Here is a 23,001-nt window from a genome sequence, read left to right on the forward strand (position 1 = left end):
TGCGATTGTGGTAATGTTTGCACCATTTTAAAATTAGCCGTTACATAAAGTTTTATATATGGAAATGTGCGCAATTTCATGCACAATACAACTAAAAAGAAAACAACCCATGGTTGTAGCTTTATCAGTTTTGAAATATTTTCATATAAAAAATGATAAGTGACAAATTTTCAACCTTCGGTCAATTTTGACTCTACCAAAATGGTCGAAAAACGCAATTGTAAGCTAAAACTCTTATATTTTAGTAATATTTAATCGTTTACCTTCATTTTTTAACAAGTTGGAAGTCTCTAGCACAATATTTCGATTTATGGTGAATTTATGAAAAAAATAAAATTTTCCTTACGTCCGCGCGGTAACTCTTCCGAAAAAATCATACGTGCGATTGTGGTACTGTTTGCACCATTTTAAATTAGCCGTTACATAAAGTTTTATATATAAAAATGTACACAATTTCATGTAGAATACAACGAAAAATAATTGAAGGTTGTAGCTTTTCTCATTTTCGAAATATTTGCATATAAATCACGATAAATAGAAAAAAAACCACGTTCGGCCAACTTTGACTCTACCGAAATGGTCGAAAAACGCAATTGTAAGCTAAAACTCTTATATTTTAGTAATATTCAATCATTTGCCTTCATTTTGCAACAAATTGGAAGTCTCTAGCACAATATTTCGATTTATGGTGAATTTATGAAAAAAACATTCCTTCCCTACGCTCGCGGATTCTCCGCCATAAAACTCCGAATTGCGTACATCGAATTCTCGGAAAATTTGCTCCGTTTCATATTAGGCATTTCATAGAGTTTTATATATTAAAATGTGCGCAATTTCATGTAAAATAAAAGGAAAAAAAAAGGAATATTTGAAGGTTTGTAGCTTTTCTCATTTTCGAAATATTTGCATATAAATCGCAATAAATAGAAAAAAAACCACGTTCGGTCAACTTTGACTCTACCGAAATGGTCGAAAAACGCAATTGTAAGCTAAAACTCTAACAGTATCGTTATATTCAATCATTTGTATTCATTTTGAAACAAATTGGAAGTCTCTAGAACAATATTTAGATTTATGGTGAATTTAAAAAAAAAACATTTTTTTTATGTCTGCGCGTTACGAATTCGTACATCATTTTGTGATAATATTTTTCCGGTGTTGCTTTTATTGTTTTACAATGTATTATATATCAAAAGGATTGCAATTTAGTGTAAAATACAACGAAAAAAAAAGAAACTCGTTAGCTTTTACCGTTTTTTGCACAGCGTGATTTTAATACAATTATGAATGAATTTGTTTTTTTCACTACCATATATCGCATTATTACCATATGCTAATGATATTATTTTTCATTTCTGATGATTGCATACTAATTTTCAGGCAATGACAAAAAAAGGAGCCAGAAATGAACTCTTAATCTTCAAAACTAAGCGCACTGTGAATTTTTGAAAAAAAAAAAATTTTCCGCTTCCACGCTCGCTCAAAACCGGCTCCGGAATTCGGGGGAGTTTTTGATTTTTACCGCTTCGGCGTTTAAGGGTTAATGGTTTCCCTAGTGTATTCGGATAAGTGAAAATAAAAGGGTTCGAGGGGCCTAAGGTTTGTGTGATCTCTCTTAAATTATCTACATGAGGGATTATGATTTTGTTTGTGTAATTTTCCAATTCTTTGTTTTCTGTAGGTTTGTAAAAAAATGTTCTCTGCTTTTTTCATCATATAAATAACACGAACCATGCATGGATTGGAACTCATACCGACGTTTATACAAGAGCAGCTGTCGATACAAGTGTCAAATGGTGGAATCTTCACTAATAAAATGAAACTCCTTCTGTTATTCACTGCTTGACAAAGGTGGATGAAAGTCCACAGAAATATAGTACTTACATTTAAAACATCGTTTTCATGGGATACTTGATGCATATATATATATATATATATATATATATATATATATATATATATATATATATATGCATACTTGATGCATATATATACATAATATATATATATATATATATATATATATATATATATATATATATATATATATATATATCAACAGACTGGGAAGATTTTTCCATTGCTCAGTTTACTACTTATTATTAATGACATTATCTTCTAATATTTAGACATTTCCCCATTCTATGTTCTTTTCCAGATGCAGGGGAAAACAAGATCAAACAAGAATACAATGAGGAAATAAGTTCTCTAAAATGAGAGCATAATGCGTATGAGAAAAATGACCAGTCACTTAATAATGTTTTTGCAATTTACTTCAAAACTTTCCGGACGACAGCTTAGAATAGTGTTATTTGGAGTTATCTGGCAACTTCGTTGTAAGCGCTTGCAACAACTTTGACACTATTGTGCGTCAGAGAAATTTCCTAGCCTCTTCTTTGTGTTTCCCTGTTTATGAAGTGTTTCTTGGCAGGAATATGATGAAACAATTAAATAATTATTTAATCGTTTGGCCTCATTTGTAGCCTGTTACAGTTGGATTGGGCATCAACTGAAGGGAGAGCATAATATTCTTTCTCTATAGCAACACCGGTTGTCGGGGAGTTTGGTGGAGCTCCTTCAATAATCATTCTCTCTCTTACCGTATCAATCTATACATGGTTGTTCTATTTACGCCAAGCTGCCGTGCAATATATACGATAGAAACATTAGTCTTATGCTTGGTAATGATCGATGTTTGTGAGATAAAATGGTGTGGCTGAGTCTGTTACACATCTTGATGTTGCAAGTGACGAGACATTTAACTTTCCTGCCCGAGTGTGGCGTTACACGATAAAATACGACGTTATGAGTTTTTTGTGTGTGTTTTTGACAACGTTTATGGTAGAATTATTTATATAATTTCGCTGATGATTATCCAGTATTATTTTACTAGTTACGGTGTTTTTATTTGGATTCGAGATATAGTTTCTTCCTTGACTCTTTTAACCAATAATCTGGCCCGAAAAAAAAATATATATATTTCGTTATTTTTCACATGAAATTTTCACTCGCCACTCTTTTTTATATTGTTAACCGTATGATTAATAAGCTAAATGGAATAAGAAAAGAACATTTCATTGTATATATCAAAAGAATAAATTATTGTAAGGTGAATGAAAACTTCTGGAACTTGTTGCAAAACATTTTTTAGTGACTGTACCATGAAAAAAGCGCCAGAAATAGCAAAGGACTGAAAGAAATTGTTACCAAACAGGGGAATTTTAACGTATTTCAACAAAGTAAATAAGACAGTCGCTCTATTCTCTACAGATAGTTGGCTGAAGTGGTACTTGAAGAAAAAAAGACAGATGCATAACCTCACGCCTAGTGTGTGAGTATGGAAGAAATGAGTACAGGCGGGGTTACTAACGAATTACTTTTTATTTACCAACGAATTACTTTTGATTCAGTCTCATTGAGACGCGAACGAGAGATGAGGCATGACGAGAAGCGCATTGCAAACAGAGACAGCTTTCAGATGTCAGAACCTTAATCAATACTGGTTGAATGACTGCAATAGATTATGCTGATATTTAGCAAACCGCAAATAGCCCCTTATCCAGGCCTGGGCCTCTCCCCAATTTAACTTCATGTCGCAGGTGACGAGGTTCACCTTTGGTAAAATTTTGAGAAAAAAATCCAAGGTTATCATTTTACGTGACCCTACCAATAAAAACGAAAAAAATAACGATAACACAACATTCTAGGTGGAGATAATACATAAATTTATCATAAAGGAATGATTTCTTCAGTACTAAAATCGTCTTCATTTTGAAGGAAAATCATTATGGGTCAAAGAATACAGTCAGAAAATTAAGTCCTAGATTTGAACATTCTTTGCATTGAGTGATAGCGTAAGCACTGTTTGATTTCCTTTCTTTAATTCTGATAACATGATACTGTGATGAAGCGCTCAAATATCTGGTTACTACAAATACCAAGCAAAAAATAATTACCTCACAACAGCCAGACAACTGAACATTCATCACAGATAAAATGTGACTGAGTTTCTAAAGGCAACAGTGATCCCTTAAAAAAGCTTATTAATCAGACTAAGTTCATTAAAACAATTGTTAGGTAATCAGTATAAGTTCATTAAAGGGCATCACTCCAACAACAACTTTAAAATTTAAGTATTTTAAACATTTAAAATTTAAGTATTTTAAACAAATTTATTTTCAATTTCAAAATTTATGAGTGAAATTCACAATCTCAGGGAAATTTACTATTACTTGAGAACAAGAGAAAGTTAAATTAATTCTTGAATAATTATTGTTAAACAAAATTAAATCATAATGAATTTATCAAGAAAGTTGATTAATAAAGAAATTAAATTATTCAATCAAAATGCAAACAGTTAAGCAAAAATTAAAATTTGAAAAGAACTCTAAGTGAATGCAAATTAATTCACAAGTATGCATTTTCTTAATCAGTAAGAACCACCTAAGTTAATCACACAAATTGTGAATGTAAATATACAATGTGGAAAAGTACGAATTTCAATAGTAAAATGTAAAAGTACTAAGAAAATGGCAAACAAACAGAATATAAAAAAAAATCTTGAAAAGAATTAAATACAGAACACACACAAAACTGAAATGTAAAAAAAAAAAAATAATTAGTTCTCTAAGCAATGCTTTTAAAAAAAAAAAAAATAATTAGTTTCCTTCGAAGCAAATATAAGTGCACTTAAAACTTGTAATAACACATTACATGGTACCAGTTGAACTACTTACTAAGGCGCCGTTACAATTCACACTTTTGTAATATCTGGTCAGATTCCATAAATAACCACTACCTATACTGTTAAGAAAGCTAATCTAAGAGTGACAACATAAGTACAAAATCTTTAAGTTAATATGAAATTTAAAAATTCCCTCTGTCGGCATAAAGAGAGAGAGAGAGAGAGAGAGGAGAGAGATCGAGAGAGAGAGAGAGAGAGAGGTGGGTGGGGGGGGGGGGGGGGGGGGGGGGGGTGGGGGGGGGGGGGGGGGGGGGAGAGAAAGAAAGGCGTAAGCACACTCATCTTATAAAAACCGGAACCAGAATGAATCTCTCTTCTATGGGAACTACTGATCAGCAAGATGAAAAATGGTTGATGTCAAAGCACCTTAGGGTCTAGGGTTTCTGCTAAAATCTTAATAAATCCCCTTTCAAACGAGAGGAAAAGAAAATGAGATTATGATTCTTAATGACTATTAACAGTACACGATTTCAAAACATAAAATCCTCTTAGCAAGAAAGATATAACTATTAAATAACTATTGTAATAAAAGAGTGACGTCACTTCCGAGTTAATGATGTCACAAGGATAGTCAAGACGTTCTGACCACAGAAACTTCTAGAAGCTTTAGCATCATGCAGTAATAAGTCACATGGTTTAGGCAAGAGCAGAGATGAATGATAATGATACTGATTCAATACGAAACGCGGCTTAATCATCAGACTGAAATGCAAAAAAGAGAGAAGATATGACTGAGATGTCTTTGTTTCCAAGGATGATGACAACTACATCCACTTATGAACACGTGATACTCTCTTTTCATTCTACGTTATTTCTTAACTATAAGGTATGCTTTTGTGAATTCTGAACATACATTACTTGAACATATAAATTCTAATTTAATCTTAATATGGAATCTGAACACAAAACACTTACATACATTTTACAAAAGGTATTAACATAAGAATATAGTATATAAAGAGTACATGCCCACAGTACCCATCAGACATAGTCACCCTTTCAGTAAAGAAAAAGAATCACAATTTCATACGCATATGATAAATCCTTGTAACTAATTCATGAGATTTATATTTATCTATTATAAATGTTATTTTCATATCCCTCCGTTGAAAATAATTGTTTCGCATTTCAGATGAAAATATATACACTAATTATAACATGCCTTGTAACCCTAGAGCAGCGGAATACATTTAATGAGATCATTTGAATGCAGATGAAAGTTTTGAAATATTTTCAACAAGTTAAATGTTACGTAGATCGAATATGATATCTGGTGCGCTCATAAATAGGATTTGTATGTGTGTGTGAGTGTGTGTGTGTGTGTGTGTGTGTATGTGTGTGTGTGTGAGTACATCTGGTTCCCATTCATTTATATACCTTGATACATTCAAACTTTATGCCAGCCGCTTCCTCTTAGAACGATACGAAGAAAGTAACACAGCTGTCACTCTTTCTCACTTGAACTGCTGTATCGCCGAAAGTTCCAACGTACACTTCATTCATTGACAAAGGAGACTCATTATCTGCCTGTCGAGCATCATGTTATGATACTGTGCGATTGATCCCTATCATAAATACCGTCTTGAGGTTCCCGGGGTATCCACGCCTTTCCTGTTCGGAGTCTCTCGCACTCCCCCTATCCATCATTTTCTAGGTCTTCCTCTCTTACCCCTTTCCTAATACCTTTTTTTTCAGAATCCTCTCGTTCTTGTTTCTTTCCATACTGCCAGACCATCACAAAACACTGTGAAGCGCACTTTGACCTGCGCTAACATTTTGACCAGTCTTGTGAATTTCCACGTAATTCATCTATTTAATTCTCCTTGCACCACAAAATACAATAACAGTTCATCTCAGCAGCATCAACTTGTTTCTTTCGTTCGCTGCCATCATCCACACTCCACCTCCATATACGTAGTGTGTGCATTGGAAATTCTTTATTGACAGGGGAACGGTATTCAAATATCCTAATACGCAAAATTAAGAAAAGTGTATCAGCCGTGAAATATCTTAAATAATTTTCTTAAATTATGAGACTAAACTTGTTCTTGGCCTTTCATCATTATCGACCTGCGATGATAAATTGTCCAAAATGCGCAAAACAGTAACAAATGAAAATAAAACACCTTTCCGGAGTTTAAATCAACTAGAGAATAAGCAGCTATCTGTTGACTGCCGGGTGCGTTCAAACTTTTAACTTGACGGTGATATAACAGAAGGTTGTGACGCTAACGAACGACTTGAGGTATTTTACGGATCGTCCGGAAGCTCAGATAAAGGTACCTTTATTATGGCTGTCTGTGGTACACATAAATGATATGAGGATATACACTGGATTTTTTTATAGAATCTCAAGAAACAAATTTAGCATGTATAACAATCTCCCAATTGCAGTGGGTCAGTTGCCTCTCATATACATATAAATACTGTGACTACAAATTCATTAAGACGCTTTTGTGGTTTTAGAGTCAAAATTTGATTTTGAAATGAAACAAAGTCACTGGACAAAAACAGCGCCTCAAAGAAAGGTAAGGAAAACACTTTAGAAGAGATAGAAATGGAACAGTCCTTTGAAGTCCTAAGTCAAGGATGCCTGGGGCTTTGAGGATTTTATAGCAATTCAACAAATTCACTCAGTGACAGAAATATTATTTTGGCTCAGATATCGTACTCCCTAGACAATAATTGTTATATTTTAAAAGATGTCCAAATTTTCTTTGTTGTGGTGGGGTATATCTTGTAGTTACCGACTGTAAACAATTATAAAGCTCCAAAGTAAGAAATGTTAGAACATACTGATATTTGTCTTTATATATGTATATATCGGTATCTATGTAAATACATTTATATATTTTTATACTACACATACGTCTATAAGTATATACATACATACATGACCACGTACATATATACGTGTGTGTATATATATATATATATATATATATATATATATATATATATATATATATATATATATATATATGTATATATACATATATATATATATATATTATATATATATATATATATATATATATATATATGTATATATAATATATTATTATTATAATATATTATATAATATAATATAATAATATATATATAATACACAACGTTATATATGTTAGTGGATCATGTATGATGGTATTATACTATAGACGTATGTGTTTAGTATATATATATGTATATATATATATCTATATAATATATATTATCTATATTAGTAATCTATGTATATATTTTAATATTATAGATATATACACACACATATATATATATATATATATATATATATATATATATATATATATATATATATATATATATATATATATATATATGTATATATATATATATATATATATATATATCTATATATATATATATATATATACACACACATATATATATATATATATATATATATATATATATATATATATATATATATATATATGATTTGTATGTTTCGCGTGTATCCTCAGAAGATAATAGGATTTGCCTGTATTTTAGTAATAAACATAATTTGTGGGCACAGTATCTACTACAGTATTAGCGACAGCATGCAGAAGAAAATGAGGCCCTCAATAGACATGAACTCCATAGAGCTAAAGGGATTCTGTTTCATTTAGAAAGAGTGCTAATATCTAATAGTTGTCTCAGTACTTTCTTTTGTTCGATTAGTTCCTGGTTAAACACATAAAAGAATAATATAAATTTTCAACAGCTTTTAAACTTCATCATTCATGTTATTGATTCTCACATCCAGACGTTCGTTCTGAAGTTGTTACAGACATCGCGAAGGAAGAAAAGAGAGAGCGCTCAGACAGATCGAGGTTAATTGGAGCTGTAAATTAGATAAGAATAAAAGCAGATAAGCTATAATCTTAATTTAACTCTGTCGATGCTAAACATACCACTGCCAGGAAAACCCACGACATCTAAGTGTCTGTCACAGAATGGTGTACTGTGTTTAACTCTATGATTAATATTCAAAAGTTCGGTTTTTACATACACCCATGCATATATTTATTTGTAAATAAAGATATATGCCACGAAGGAAAAATATATCTTTATTTATATCTTTATTTATGGCATATATCTATATTTATGGATTTATCACGTTCCTAACTTTCGTGATTCAGTTATGCATATTTATTTGTATGTATATTACACTAACTATCAAAATGCGCTTCTGAATATATAGCTTTGATCGGTGTCTCAGTGAGATATAAATCTTATATGATATGACAGCAGATCTTTGCGAAACTTGCTTCTTTTCAAAAACTACCCTTGTCTATATGGTCTATCTTTAAAAACATCATTATAATTATTATCATCATTATAACTTATCAACCGATAAATTATAACGCAATATTAACAAATAGTTATAAGCTTTGCATATCAACGTGATCTAATGATTCATTAACCAAAACAAGAAAATTGTACCTCTAACCTTTTTTTTCGTCTAACTGTCGGTTCCCGTTAGAGGAGCGGCTACATTCCTTAGCAGGTCTTTTGGGATGAGGTTTTCCAACCCATTCGCAACTCACCACACTCAACTAACTACCAGATGCTTAATTTCTTGCTTAGTCTAAGGGAAGCTCGCAGAAAAAGAAAACCCAGGTCTTATTAGCACACTCATTGCTTTTTACCTAGAGAAGTTATCGTTTCAAAAATATCGCAAGAAGATTTAAAACAAGGATTACACCAGGTACTTGTAATAGTCAACCATATTAAAAGCTTTGAAACCAAGATTATTGGAACAACTATGCAAAGAAATGAGCTCCCAGCACGTTAGACGAAACGTAAAGTGTTAACTCGTGGTCATGAATTACACAAGGAATTTATAGCATTTTTTGGCAGAGAAATGCTGGTAAAATTCAGTGAATATCTTTCTTGCGAATTTTGGATGTCTAAACTGGAATACTTATCGGAAACATTTAGTCAATTAAACAATCCATACAGTAGCATGCAAGGTGCAAAAGAAAATATTCTCACTTCAACAGATATGTTGGTTGCCCTCAAAAAGAGAATTGTTATTAGGAATAGAGAAAGCTCTGGTAATATTGATACGTTTCCTTCAATGCGTACCACTTGCATTTCAAAAATTATCCCTGTTGTGGTTACCCATCTAACAGCGCTCGATGGAAACATCGTCCAATATTCTCCATCACTAAGCACAGGAAAGTATGATTGGATTTGAAATCCCTTCATAAATGTTCCTTCTAATATTGGACTACAGTTGTGTGAAGAAGAACTGGCCACCATTTCTAGTGATCGATGGCTTGAAATAAAACATTCGACAGAACCCACTGATGCATTTCAGTTTTCTATACAAGAGGAATATCCCACATTAGCTAAAAAGGCTTTATCACTCATGTTACAATTCTCTACGTCTTATCTATGTGAACTAGGCCTCTCAACCCAAAATAACATGAAAACCATGAAGTGAGAAAGACTTACTCAGCTGAAGAAGAAATGAGGGTTTGTTTATTGCACATTCAACCAAATATTGAAGAAGTCGCAAAAAAAAAAAAAAAAAAAAAAACACCAGGCTCAGGTTTCACGAACTAATCTAATAAGCTGTACAATTGACTGAATAGAAAAACTGAAATAAAGTAAGTTTATACTTATACGTGTTTTTTTTAAAGTTTGTGGTTCCATTTCATAATATATAAATGTAAACCCTTTGAAAATTTGCTAAGTGGACCATGATCTTCTTTAGAGGTCTTAGGTGCAAAAGAAAACACCGAGTTCGACGGTGATTTGTAATGGTCAGAATCGATAGAAACGTATTAGCCTCTTTGTTGGCTGAATTGATAACGTCACTTTCCTTTCTGATTTCGTTCCCGTCCACTGGACGGTGGTTCGATCCCATGAGGGGACGAAATTATTATCAACTAACAATTCCCCTTCGGTATATATATGAAAATATATCAATTCTGAGGTAGAGCGAATTAGATATTAAAGGACATTTGTAGCTCAAATGATTTATATGAATCACGGTGATGTGATAATTATTCATAACAAGGATATGTGGGTCAAATGTTCGAATTGGCTAACATGGTTGAAGGGGTTTCATATCGATTCTAATTACAAAAACAGAGTTCAACGGTGATTTGTAATGAACAGAATTGATATAAACTTATTAGCCCCTCTGTTGGCCGACTTGATAATATCACTGTCCGTTCTGATTTCGTTCCTGTCCACTGGATGGTGGTTTGATCCCATGATGGGACGAAATTATTATCAACTAAAAATTCCCCTTCCTTTCATATATGAAAATATATAAATTCCGAGGTAGAGCGAATTAGATATTAAAGGACATTTGTAGCTCAAATGATTTATATGAATATATATATATATATATATATATATATATATATATATATATATATATTATATATATATATATATATATATATATATATATATCACATTTGAAGCCCGGCCTTAAGGGCCCAAATACGTAAAGAAATATATTTGAGGGAAAATACAGAATAAATTACTTGAAACTTACCTTAAAAGGATTTACTGTGTCAATTTACTCTAGAGGAGGTCACCAGAAAACTCAGCTAATTACTTTACATACATTTATTTACAAGAGGCCGTTTAATGGCCTGGAGAAAGAGTAAATGCAACTTATCCGCATGGGGAACAATATTATCTCTCACAAGGGGACAGCTGGCTAAAATCAGATTCATGTAAAAGCTGGTTTTAAAAATTATTCATATTATCGTGCTGTAATGCAGCATTTGCGGGCGTGAAGACTTGGACACGTGACTCAGCAAATCTGGATGAAATCCCAGATTAGACACAAAATAATTAAAGATTTCTTGCACAAGTTACAATTACTCATTTTTCTTAGTGTTAAATGAAATATTCAGTGACTTCATTTGTCTGGGACGATCACAAAAGGGAGGCATGCGGCCACGAGGCAGTGAAAGGAACAAAGGAATGTTCATTTGAGAATTAGGAGTTTGAATTTTGAAAATGGGGAGTAGTTACGACTAGGAGGGAAAGAACTGATTCACAAGACGTACCTGGATGCCATTGTAAGCGGGCCTTTGTAGAATGCGGCGTCGGCTTTGTTTCAGGCCTGGGTGCGCAAGTAACGCCGGGGGAGGCCTAATGGGAAGGCTGTGACATCCGTTCGAGGTCACAGCTTGGAGCGGACTGAGAGCGACTGCATGTGTTAAGCAGGGGTGTTGGGGGTCAGCCTCTCCTTGTCGCGCTCAAGCATTCGTTGTTTTAAAGTCAGCATCAACCAACCTCGACCTTCATAACTTTGTAATGCCTTTTGTTGCACGTAGCCATATTATGAGACTTATCACATCACTGTGATTCATATATATATATATATATATATATATATATATATATATATATATATATATATATATATATTATATATATATATATATATATATATATATATATATATATATATATATATATATAGAAGATTAGTAAGGGGGCTCAAGCCCTACGATATCACAAGACGGAGAGTAAAGGCATGTCTCAGCGTAGTACATAATTTATTGCCGACGTTTCACATCACTTCGATGCATTTTCAAGGCTGGGAAATGATAAAAATACAAACATATAAGACTCGTCACTGATAAAACACGGTATAATATTTAAAATTTAAAAATGAACACTAAAACATTTAAAATGTAAAAATTATTGTACAACACCACTAGGTTGGAGAGACACCCTACCAGAGTAAAAAATAGAAGGTGACTGAAGGACAGAGTGGGGAGAAAAAAAAATAATAAAGTAAAAAAAACACCCACACACAAAACTATGTAAACAAACAAGTGGTTAGGCTATGAACAGCTGAACTGACGAGGACTGGGCATTTAAATTCGGTACATTAGTTTTGATTAAAATTGATTCCAGTGTTAAAAGCTCGTCATCTTTATTGGCTGATCCAATAATTTTAAAATCATCGATGTCCAAGCGGGAGCGACAGGTAATAGAGTGGTTCCGGATGCTGGATAGCTTAGGATTGGATAATTTGCATCCTGTTCGGAAACTGACTCCTTTGTGGACGCAGAAACGGACTTGTAGCAGCCTCTTCGTGCATCCAACATAAGTACCCCGATTACATCTAGGACAAGTGTATTGATAAACTATGTTGGACACCAAAGGCGGGCTTAATCTGTTTTTAGCTCTGAAAAGAGATCGGATTGTTAGAGGATTTTTCGGAATTAATTTTAGGTTCAAGGCTGGTAATTCCTTGTTGATTAATTATATAACTTTCTTTTTGAAGGAACTGTCATGGAGGAAAGGGAACTTAGCGTAGATGATTAACTTGGGAAAGAGTACATTTACAGGCTGTAAAAGAAAACTATTAAGATGACTTTGCCTGTCCATCCGCACTTTTTCTATCCGACCTCAGTTCTAAAAAACTACCGAGGCTAGAAAGCTGCAAATTGGTATGATGATCACCCTCCCTCCAACCATCAAACAGCAAATTATAGCCCTCTAGTCTCAGTAGCTTTTATTTCATTTAAGGTTAAAGTTAGTCATGATAATACGTCGGGCAACGCTATAGGACAGGGCACCACCGGGCCGTGGCTGAAAGGTTCATGGGCACTGGCTCTTATACGCTCTACAGAAAACATGATTGCGCAGAGGAAAATTCGGCGTATTTTCATTTCTTTATTATGAATAAATTAGTAACAATTTCAATTTTCAGATCATTTGCAGTTTTTGAGAGGTGACGGTTGTTGATATATTTATTGCTGTTGCTCAGTGTGAACATGTTTCAGGGTTTTTATTCCGTTTCGTATCTCCATTTATTTTTTAACTAATATTGGAATTCGTTCGGAATTGAACTAATAGTGCCAACTGTTTAAGAGGAATTTAATAGCTGGAAATTCTGACTGCGATTCTTAGACTTTTGAGGTAAGGACTAAAAAACAAAAGAAGCAATATGAAGAAACAACATATATTTCAGGCAAGTATAATTTCAGGGAACAGCCTGGCTGGCATCTATCACTGCCTCGAATAACCCCGAGGAAATTGAACATTCAAAATATCTTTGACAGCTGAGGAGTATCAGATAAAGTTCAGTGCTCTGGAAGAAAAACGGAAATTGAAATACAAATAGTTTAGAACAATAATAAAAAAAAATAATAATAAAACACCTCTGTTGGAAGGAAATACATGCACACTGATTTACATACATACATACATACACACACACATATATATATATATTTATATATACATACACACACAAACACGCATATATATATATATATATATATATATATATATATATATATATATATATATATATATATATATATATATATATATATATATATATATATATATATAAAAGATATATGCCACGACGGAAAAATAAACGAATGAGGATCTGCAAGATCTTTCGACGTTAAACGTCCTTTACTGAGCAGAGACTGACATAGATACGGGAAAAAACAATACAAGAAGATTCGTATAACTGACAGATAGGGATTATAAAGAGATTAGTACCTAAAATCCGACACACCTGGAAGATGAAAATCCTTCCCAAACAAGCATAAACAATGGGTGCAATTAAAGGTTTAAGACAATCATCTCAGATGCAAGGTCCAGACAATTAAAGGATTATAGGTGACAGCTATTCAGAACTTGGTAAACAAAACCATATTCACAATACATGGCAGACATACATTACAACAAAAATAAATAACTTCTAAAGACCACTGATTTTTATTTGTAAGTCAGTAATCATATCTTTGAGGTCATTCTTAAACATGTTACAGATACAAGGGTCTAAATGAAAAAGGCCATGACTAACATTGAAATTACAATGAAAAGTAAGTTGTATTAAAGCAGATTCTAAAAGATTTCGTGATAAGACATCTCTTGACCTTGCAATTACTGAACTACCATCCCACTTTATTCGGTGGTTGTTTTCACTTAAATGAATGAATATAGCATTGGATTTTGGCCCAGTTTTTACAGAATATTTATGCTGGCTTAGCCTTACTTCTAGGCCTTTGCTAGACTGTCCGAGATAAAATGAGGGACAATCCATACATGGAATTTTATATATTATGTTGTTGCTTTCTCTGGGGCCATTTTTTATTTCCATTCCTTTTAGTGTGTTATTATAGGAAAAAACAAGGTTGACATTAAAAGCTTTTAACAATGATTTATTGGTTTCAAATCGTTAAAATAAGGCAAACTGAGAATGTTCTTAGAATTTTCTTTCTGCGTATTACTTACACTATAAAACTTTTTGCGGGCTTTATTATAACAAATGTCATATATATGTGAAGGATAGCATAAATCTTTCCCTATTTTTCTTATGTATTCAATTTCTTGATCCAAATATTGTGGACTGACAATGCGCAATGCTCGTAAAAAACATAGAGGAAAAAATTGATATTTTTATGTTAAGATGGGTGGCCTGAGAAGAAATGAACATAAGTTAAGTTGTTGGTCGGTTTCCTATAAATACTGAATTTACATTGAAATGGTTCTCTATGTATCAAAACATCTAAGAAAGGGAGGAAATTGTCTTTTTCTAATTCTAGAGTAAACTTAATCGATGGTATCTGGTTATTTAATTTAGAGAGTAAATCATTTACATCAATACTGACAGGAAGAACAGCTAAACAATCATCAACGTAACGATACCACTTTACAGGAATATAAATGGTATTAGGTAGGTAGCGTTTTTCAAAGAATTCCATGTACAGGTTTGAGGGTAGTGGTGATAAAGGATTTCCCATTGCCATGACAAATATTTGTTGATAAAATTCACCATTGAATATAAACTTACAATCACAAATGCACAAACTCGTGAGTGAAATAATGTGACTTATAGTTAGAGGTAATTCATGCTGAGTTAGTTCATTACTAAGATATTCTAAAATAGAGTCTATATGGACTGTATTAAAAAGAGAACATACAACAAACCTAACGAATCTATCAGTAGGGCAAAGAGCAATTTTGTTTAATTTATCAACTAAATCTAGAGAATTATATAAATGAGAATCGGAGATGGTTCCAAGTAACGGGGACAAGATCTTAGTGATATATTTCGAAAGTTTATATGAAATTGAACCAACAGTACTGATAATAGGCCGCATAGGGTTATTTTCTTTGTGCGTTTTGACTAATCCGTAAGTGTAAGGTAGCGAAGGAGATTTGACTGACAATTTGCCTAGTAGTTCTGTTTTATCTATAAGGATACTTTTCATATGCTATTGAAGTTTTTTATGACTTGATCAAGGGGATTTTTTTTGTTAGTTTTTTTATAAGTCCACATCATCATCCAGTAGGGGCTTGCATCGTGATGTAGTCAGCTTTATCTAAAATTACTATACTATTTGACTTATCAGCTTTTGTACTACCTTTTTTTAGATCGGTCAAACTTTTCTTATAGCGAGCAGGGAAGTTACTTTCATGCTTAACATTGGCAGCTCCGTAAACAATACCTTTAATCATGTCAACATGTTTTTGAGGAAGATCACAATATTTTTCAAATTTACTTAGGGATGACGCAATCATTAAAGCAAAAGGTCTATGTATGTGTTGGTAAACTCCTTAACCTTAAGTGGAGGGGCAAGGACACAACTTAAATGTAGGTTCCAAATGTCTATTGTAGAAATATATACAAGATCCAGTGGACAAACAGCAGACAGCTTAACAAACAGACAGACGAGACGAGACTGCCTCACGAAGGCAATAATTACAATGTTGCCAATACTTAAATGTTGCCATATCATATTACTGGACTTAACATGGGATACTCTAATGGCGCGCAACATGTGAAATAATGTTTGAACATAATAATACTGGTACATGTGAAATGCGTCTTTTTCATGTACCTACACCTCCCTCCCCCTCACGCTCGTAGTGCATTCTCGAGCGGACTCCTTTTCCATGAGTCTTTGGGAATGACGTGGGTTTACTGGAGGAATACTGACTAAGGACTCTCTTTCTAGGTCCTGGCTAGGGGCCACAGGGACAGGGAGAAAGGGGTCACTATTAGTGGTGTCACCAGGCGAAGAAAACGACGATTACGCCACCACACACGACCACTAGGGAGACGAATTTGATAGTCTCTTGACCTTCCATGACCCATGACAGTGCCAACTTTGTCCCAACGATGAGAGGTCGGGTCTTGAATCCGAACTTGCTGTCCGACATCAACGTGGGTAAGGGGTGGGCATGCTTGTCATAACTTGGTCTTTAACCTGCTTGTAACGAGCGGCAGCACGGCGGTCACAATCTTCGGTCTTGACCTGCCACTCCTTGGAGAATGCTTGAGGGTGGGCAGGGATACATGACCTGAGAGGACAGCCATACAGGATCTGGGCAGGAGAGCATCCAGTAAAGTTAGGAGTATTTCTGAGCTCAATAAGCCTCGGTCAAATGCTTCACAATCAATGTTGCCAGATGGGGCTGTTTTGAGGATGAGGTGCTTGATCGACTTCACAGCGGCTTCAGCGTGACCATTCGATTGTGGGTAGTGGGGTGAGGTTACCATGTGTCGAACTCCCCATCGCTTCATAAAATCCTGAACTCTGCGCTGGTGAATTGGGGCCTCCATCTGTCCTTAGGCGAAGGGAACACCAACTTCACGGAAATAGCGGCAGAAGATCCTGATAGTATTGGAAGCGGTAGTATCGCCTTGGCAGGGTGCGACAACAGGCCATCCTGACAGCGATCGACGACGACGAGGAAAGACTTCCCTGCAACAACAAAGAAGTCGGCTGAGACGGACTCGAAGGGTCTTGTCGGGTTGTCGTCATTCATTAGAGGTTCCTGCGGCTGAGATGGCTGCAATGTCTGACATGCCTCACAAGCTCTGACTGTGTTGGCAATATCAGAGTCAATGCCAGGCCAGAAAACTGAACTGCCTTGCTCTGCGCTTGGTTGCTTCCACACCTCTGTGGCTGTCATGCAAGTGGGACAAGGTGCTACGACGGAGCGCGGGCAGGAACTACAACCCTTGCTCCATACAGGACAAGTCACCATCGGCGTAGAGATTCTTCACGTAGTTTTCCAATAAGGAAGTAAGGAATTGTGAAGGTCATATCCTGTTGCGAGGAAATCCTGATGTGACACAATCGAGTAGATGAGTATAACGCAGGATCTGCTTTCGCTGCGTCACGAAGATCCTGAAGTATCCTGTCGGGATCCTGAGCTGGAGACTCGTCTGAAAGGATAACGGCGTTCACAGCCATGACAGTTCGAAGATGAGCAGCGGAAGAAGCACCTGAGATCTCGTCCTCCTGTGTGGGGTGGCTGACTGGGGCGCGAGACAATGCATCTGGATGCACAGCAACTTACCCGCACGCCCACACAGCTGTAAAGATGTAGGGCGAGATTTTCTCCTTGAGCGCTGGAGACGAGAGTTCTCGATGGCATCCAGCGTATAACTGTTCAGAATAGGTATGAGGGGCCGGTGATCCGTCATCAGAGTAAAATTCTGTAGGCCTGCTAAATATAGCCTACATTTCGACATTGCCCAGACACGGCTAGCCATCTCAAGCTCGATGGTGGCATATCGTGTCTCTGCGTCAGCGAGAAACCGAGAACCACACTGAACTAGACGCAGGTTGTCCATTACCATGGTCCTGCAGGAGGGCATATCCAATGCCGTGGAGGCGTGAAGCGTCCGTCTGAAGAACAACAGGTAGGTCTGGGTCAAAGAGGGCGAGAACTGGTGGACTGGTGAGAGCTAACTTGACACGTTGAAATGCTTCATCATGGTCGGTGGGTCCGGGGCCAAACAAAGGTGTTCTCTTGGGACTCATCAGGGGACGTAAAGGTTGGGCTGCGATGGAGATGTCAGGCGTGAACTCCGCTAACTGGTTGACCAATCCCATAAACGATCTGAGGTCTGTCAGGTTAGCAGGGGTTGGAAAATCCTTGATGGCACTGACTTTCTGCTTATCAGCTGAGATGGCCGTCTCCTGAGAGATTGTACCCAACAAAATTCACGGAGGGTGCAGCGACCACAAATTTATCCTTGTTGAGTGTTGATCCCAAACTTGCCGGCACCGGTGAGCACTTCGTGGATACGATGAAGGTGTGTAGTGTAGTCTTCGTCGTGGAGGAGAAGGTCGTCTATGACCTTAACACAGTTTTGGACACCTTGAAGGGCATATCACCTCGCAGGCAGAAGGCGTCTCCAGTAGCTGCGAAGCCCATCGGTCCTCTGCAATGTATGAACCGACCATATGGCGTAATAAAGGTGGTTAAATGCTGATCTTCTTCTGCCAGTTCCATCTGCCAGTAACCATAGAGAGCATCAGCTGTGGTGAAATAACGAGCCTTCGGGCCTACACTGCGAATAGCAGCGTAGGGTGTGGGTGAAGGAATGGGCTGGACGAGAAACCTGGCTATTCAACTTGGTCAGATCGACAGTAATTCGTACTCCTGTCCCCATTCTTGGAACGACGACGAGAGGGTGGCACCAAACTGACGGGTCATCACCAGCAGGTTTGATTATCCCTTGGGCCACCATGGAGTCAAGCTCTTCTTTGACTTGGTCCTTAAAAGCAAATGGAATCTGTCTTGGGGTGTGGATGGCAAAAGGCACTGCACCATCCTTAAGGTGGATTCTCATGGGAGGACCAGCCATAGGCTTGAGAGGAGCTGTCTTCAACTCTTCTTTCGAGACCAACACATCTTGAAACTCTTGAAGAAAGTATTTCTTTGCTGCTGAAGGTGATGTGGTCGCTGAGATGGGTAGCTCCTTGACTCTATTAACGTGTTTGACCTCTAAAATAGGTTTAGGGAAATCAGGAGATATTATGGCCAGTTCCTCACAATGACCATAGGATAAAAGTGGAAATTCCACATTTTCATGCACTTGAATCCTGGCGAGACAGGATCGCTTGCCTAGTGTAAGGGTAGCTTGTAATATACCCAGAGCAGGTGACATTGGAGATCCATCCGCGGTGAACGTCGCACTTTGCGGAGGCGTCTGCAAACAGCTCCTGGAGATACCCAATGTGTCAAGGTGCTGCTTTCCAATAACAGTGACATCGGCACCTGTGTCTGGTAACATTTTAATGCGAGACTTAACATCGCCAAACGACAAGAGGACACAGATAGGTTTGGGCGTCTTGGAAATGGTGCGAGGCGATCCTAGGCGACGACAGCTGGTCCTTGAATCTTGCGATTTGTTGACTGAAGAGGCACCACTGTTGCTTGAAGATCTGTCCTGACGAAGATTCTTCTTATTCTCCCTACAACACTTATCGAAGTGTCCAATGCGGTGACACAGACGGCACTGGACCTTGCTGGCAGGACACTTCATGGTCCTGGACCAATGGCCAACGCGGTCGCAGCTTTTACAAGTACTGTTGGCCGCAGGGCATTTGTCTTGATCATGCTGACGAGCACAGTACTGGCACCAAGTTGCTGGGTTCGAGGGTTTCGGCGAAGGTGGATGCTTTCCGCTTGACTTCTTGCTTCTCTTGTAGGCCGAAACAGCACACAGCTGATTGGTGGGGCACGTATGGCAGAAGTTGCAGTTTTAGCCGCCTCATACGACCGACAGGTGGTGATGAAATCTTGCAAAGAAGAATTGGCATCCAAGGCGATCAACTTCTGAACCAAGTCCGCATCTCGAATGCCCATCAAGATAATCATTTCAGCTGGGTCTCTTCACATGCGACGGCAGTACCTGGGCATAAATCAACTTCTTCCGCAAGGCGTCGAAGTTTCACATAGAAATCAGCGAAAGATTCTCCTTCCGATTGCTTGCAGCTAAGTAAACTCTCTTCGGCGAAGTACTTCATTCCTTAAACCCTTTATATGTGAACTGTAAGGCGTCCAGGACTTCGTCTACAGGCTTATCTGTAGAGGAGAATATGTGAAGTGTGGTGTTCTAAAACACGCTGCGTTTCCAGGGTTAAACACATCCTCATCTGGATCATTTGCTTTTCCCGTGGAAGCTTAGAAAGATCCACCTGACAGCATCAGTCAGTCTCCCATCGACGCTCTCCATTCCCTGAACATCTGGAATGTTGCATCTGCCTTCAGTGGGGTGGCGTTTGCGCGGTTTGCTTTCTGTGGTGGTGGAAGGGAGGGTTGACTGGAGTTCGAAACCACCTCTGTGCCAGGTGTAAGGGTACCTGAACGAGAATGGATGATTGGTGCAAGAGTTTGAATGAGGGCAGTAAACCTTGCATTCTCTCTTCTCTTCTAAGATCATCTTCTCTAAGGCGAATTGCTTCTTGTTCCCTTCTTCTTTCTTCTTCACGTTGTCTGTCTTGTCTTCTTGTTTCATCTTCCCTTCTTCTTCTTCTCTCTCATCCTCATACAGCGAGATTCCTCTAAAACTTAATCAAAACGAGGAAATCTGTCCCAGTAGCTTGAGAGGTAGATGGGGGCTGGTAGCGGGGGCTTAAGAGTGGTGGGGTGGAGGGAGAGACTGGATGCTCCAACACTCCCCCAACACTCAGAGTGTGGGCGCCCACATTACTGGATTGCCACTGTTCTGTGGGCTCTTCTAATTGGTCTGCAGGCGTACCTTTCGAGTCCGTCATTATTGTCGATGTGCAGTGCGCAAGAATAAAGTTTCAACAAAATTATTAAAATTATTCCAAAACGTCTGATACGAGAATAATAAATAAAATTCGTTGAAGCGTGAGTGTGTGCGTATGTGCGAGAAATACGTCAGCCAACGAGGGGACTAATGAGTGATAGTGTCTCCTACGCAGCTCACATCCAAGGCGACGTTGCCAAGTCGACTCAGTCATCCCGTGACATGGCATGAGTGCGGGTGTGACAGTCGGTGCTCCGGCGAAGCCACAACAGAATAAATGCATACTCAATAAAATCACTAGAGCACACAAAAAAGGCACTATAAAAGCACAATGCACTACACAACACTTCACTGAGTACTTGAGGCACTACACTGCACATGACATAGAATGAATCAGTAGGGACACGAAAGCACTTTTGAATTGAACGTTCATCCAATATGGCGATGACCGTCCGGTTCCCGATGTCCAAGTCTTGATAAGCTTCAAACAATACGACACTTCCAAAGTTCACTGCGCCATGTATGTGTTGGTAAACTCCTTAACCTTAAGTGGAGGGGCAAGGACACAACTTAAATGTAGGTTCCAAATGTCTATTGTAGAAATATATACAAGATCCAGTGGACAAACAGCAGACAGCTTAACAAACAGACAGACGAGACGAGACTGCCTCACGAAGGCAATAATTACAATGTTGCCAATACTTAAATGTTGCCATATCATATTACTGGACTTAACATGGGATACTCTAATGGCGCGCAACATGTGAAATAATGTTTGAACATAATAATACTGGTACATGTGAAATGCGTCTTTTTCATGTACCTACAGTCTACTAGTTACAAAGAAAGATAAACCATATCCAAGCACACTCACAACATTTTCACTTATTTGTTTACTAGATAAGTTAACAACACAATCTTGACGTGCACAATTAGTCCAATCACTGCTATCAATAAGATTTTTTAGTTTTTTGTATAATCCTTTAATTGTCTGGACCTTGAATCTGAGATGATTGTCTTAAACCTTTAATTGCACCCATTGTTTATGCTTGTTTGGGAAGGATTTTCATCTTCCAGGTGTGTCGGATTCTAGGTACTAATCTCTTTATAATCCCTATCTGTCAGTTATACGAATCTTCTTGTATTGTTTTTTTCCCGTATCTATGTCAGTCTCTGCTCAGTAAAGGACGTTTAACGTCGAAAGATCTTGCAGATCCTCATTTGTTTATTTCTCCTTCGTGGCATATATCTTTATTTATGGATTTATCACGTTCCTAACTTTCGCGATTCAGTTATAGCATTATATATATATCTATATATATATATATATATATATATATATATATATATATATATATATATATATATATATATTATATATATATATATACATATATATATATATATATATATATATATATATATATATATATATATATATATATATATATATATATTTATAAATATATATATATATATATATATATATGAAACTGATCTGTATAGAAAATTCATGTGTGAGACATAACAGAAAATCTACTATATGTGTTGTGCGTAGCTATGTGTGATCAGAGAGTAACGATCAGATAGATATCGCTGATTCATCGAATGCCCATGTTCGTTGGTGCGGTGGCGTGGGCGATTCAAATGAGTGCCATACATCGAAGACCCTTGGTTCCTTTCAATTATAAGAGGCCAATCAGCTTTGACCTGTGAC

At 36.6% G+C, this 23,001-nt stretch overlaps 1 protein-coding gene across 1 annotated transcript; it reads right to left on the minus strand.

The window, feature by feature from the left end:
• Window positions 1-18,303: 18,303 nt before the first annotated feature.
• On the minus strand, window positions 18,304-18,937 carry LOC135195391 (uncharacterized). Its single transcript, XM_064221648.1, has 2 exons — window positions 18,881-18,937; window positions 18,304-18,699 (listed from the first exon to the last, which is right to left on the minus strand). The coding sequence occupies exons 1-2, from the start codon at window positions 18,935-18,937 to the stop codon at window positions 18,304-18,306; spliced, it is 453 nt and encodes a 150-aa protein (XP_064077718.1).
• Between the last annotated feature and the right edge of the window lie 4,064 nt (window positions 18,938-23,001).

This window comes from Macrobrachium nipponense, chromosome 16 (genome assembly GCF_015104395.2).
Source record: "Macrobrachium nipponense isolate FS-2020 chromosome 16, ASM1510439v2, whole genome shotgun sequence".
Lineage (NCBI taxonomy): Eukaryota > Metazoa > Arthropoda > Malacostraca > Decapoda > Palaemonidae > Macrobrachium > Macrobrachium nipponense.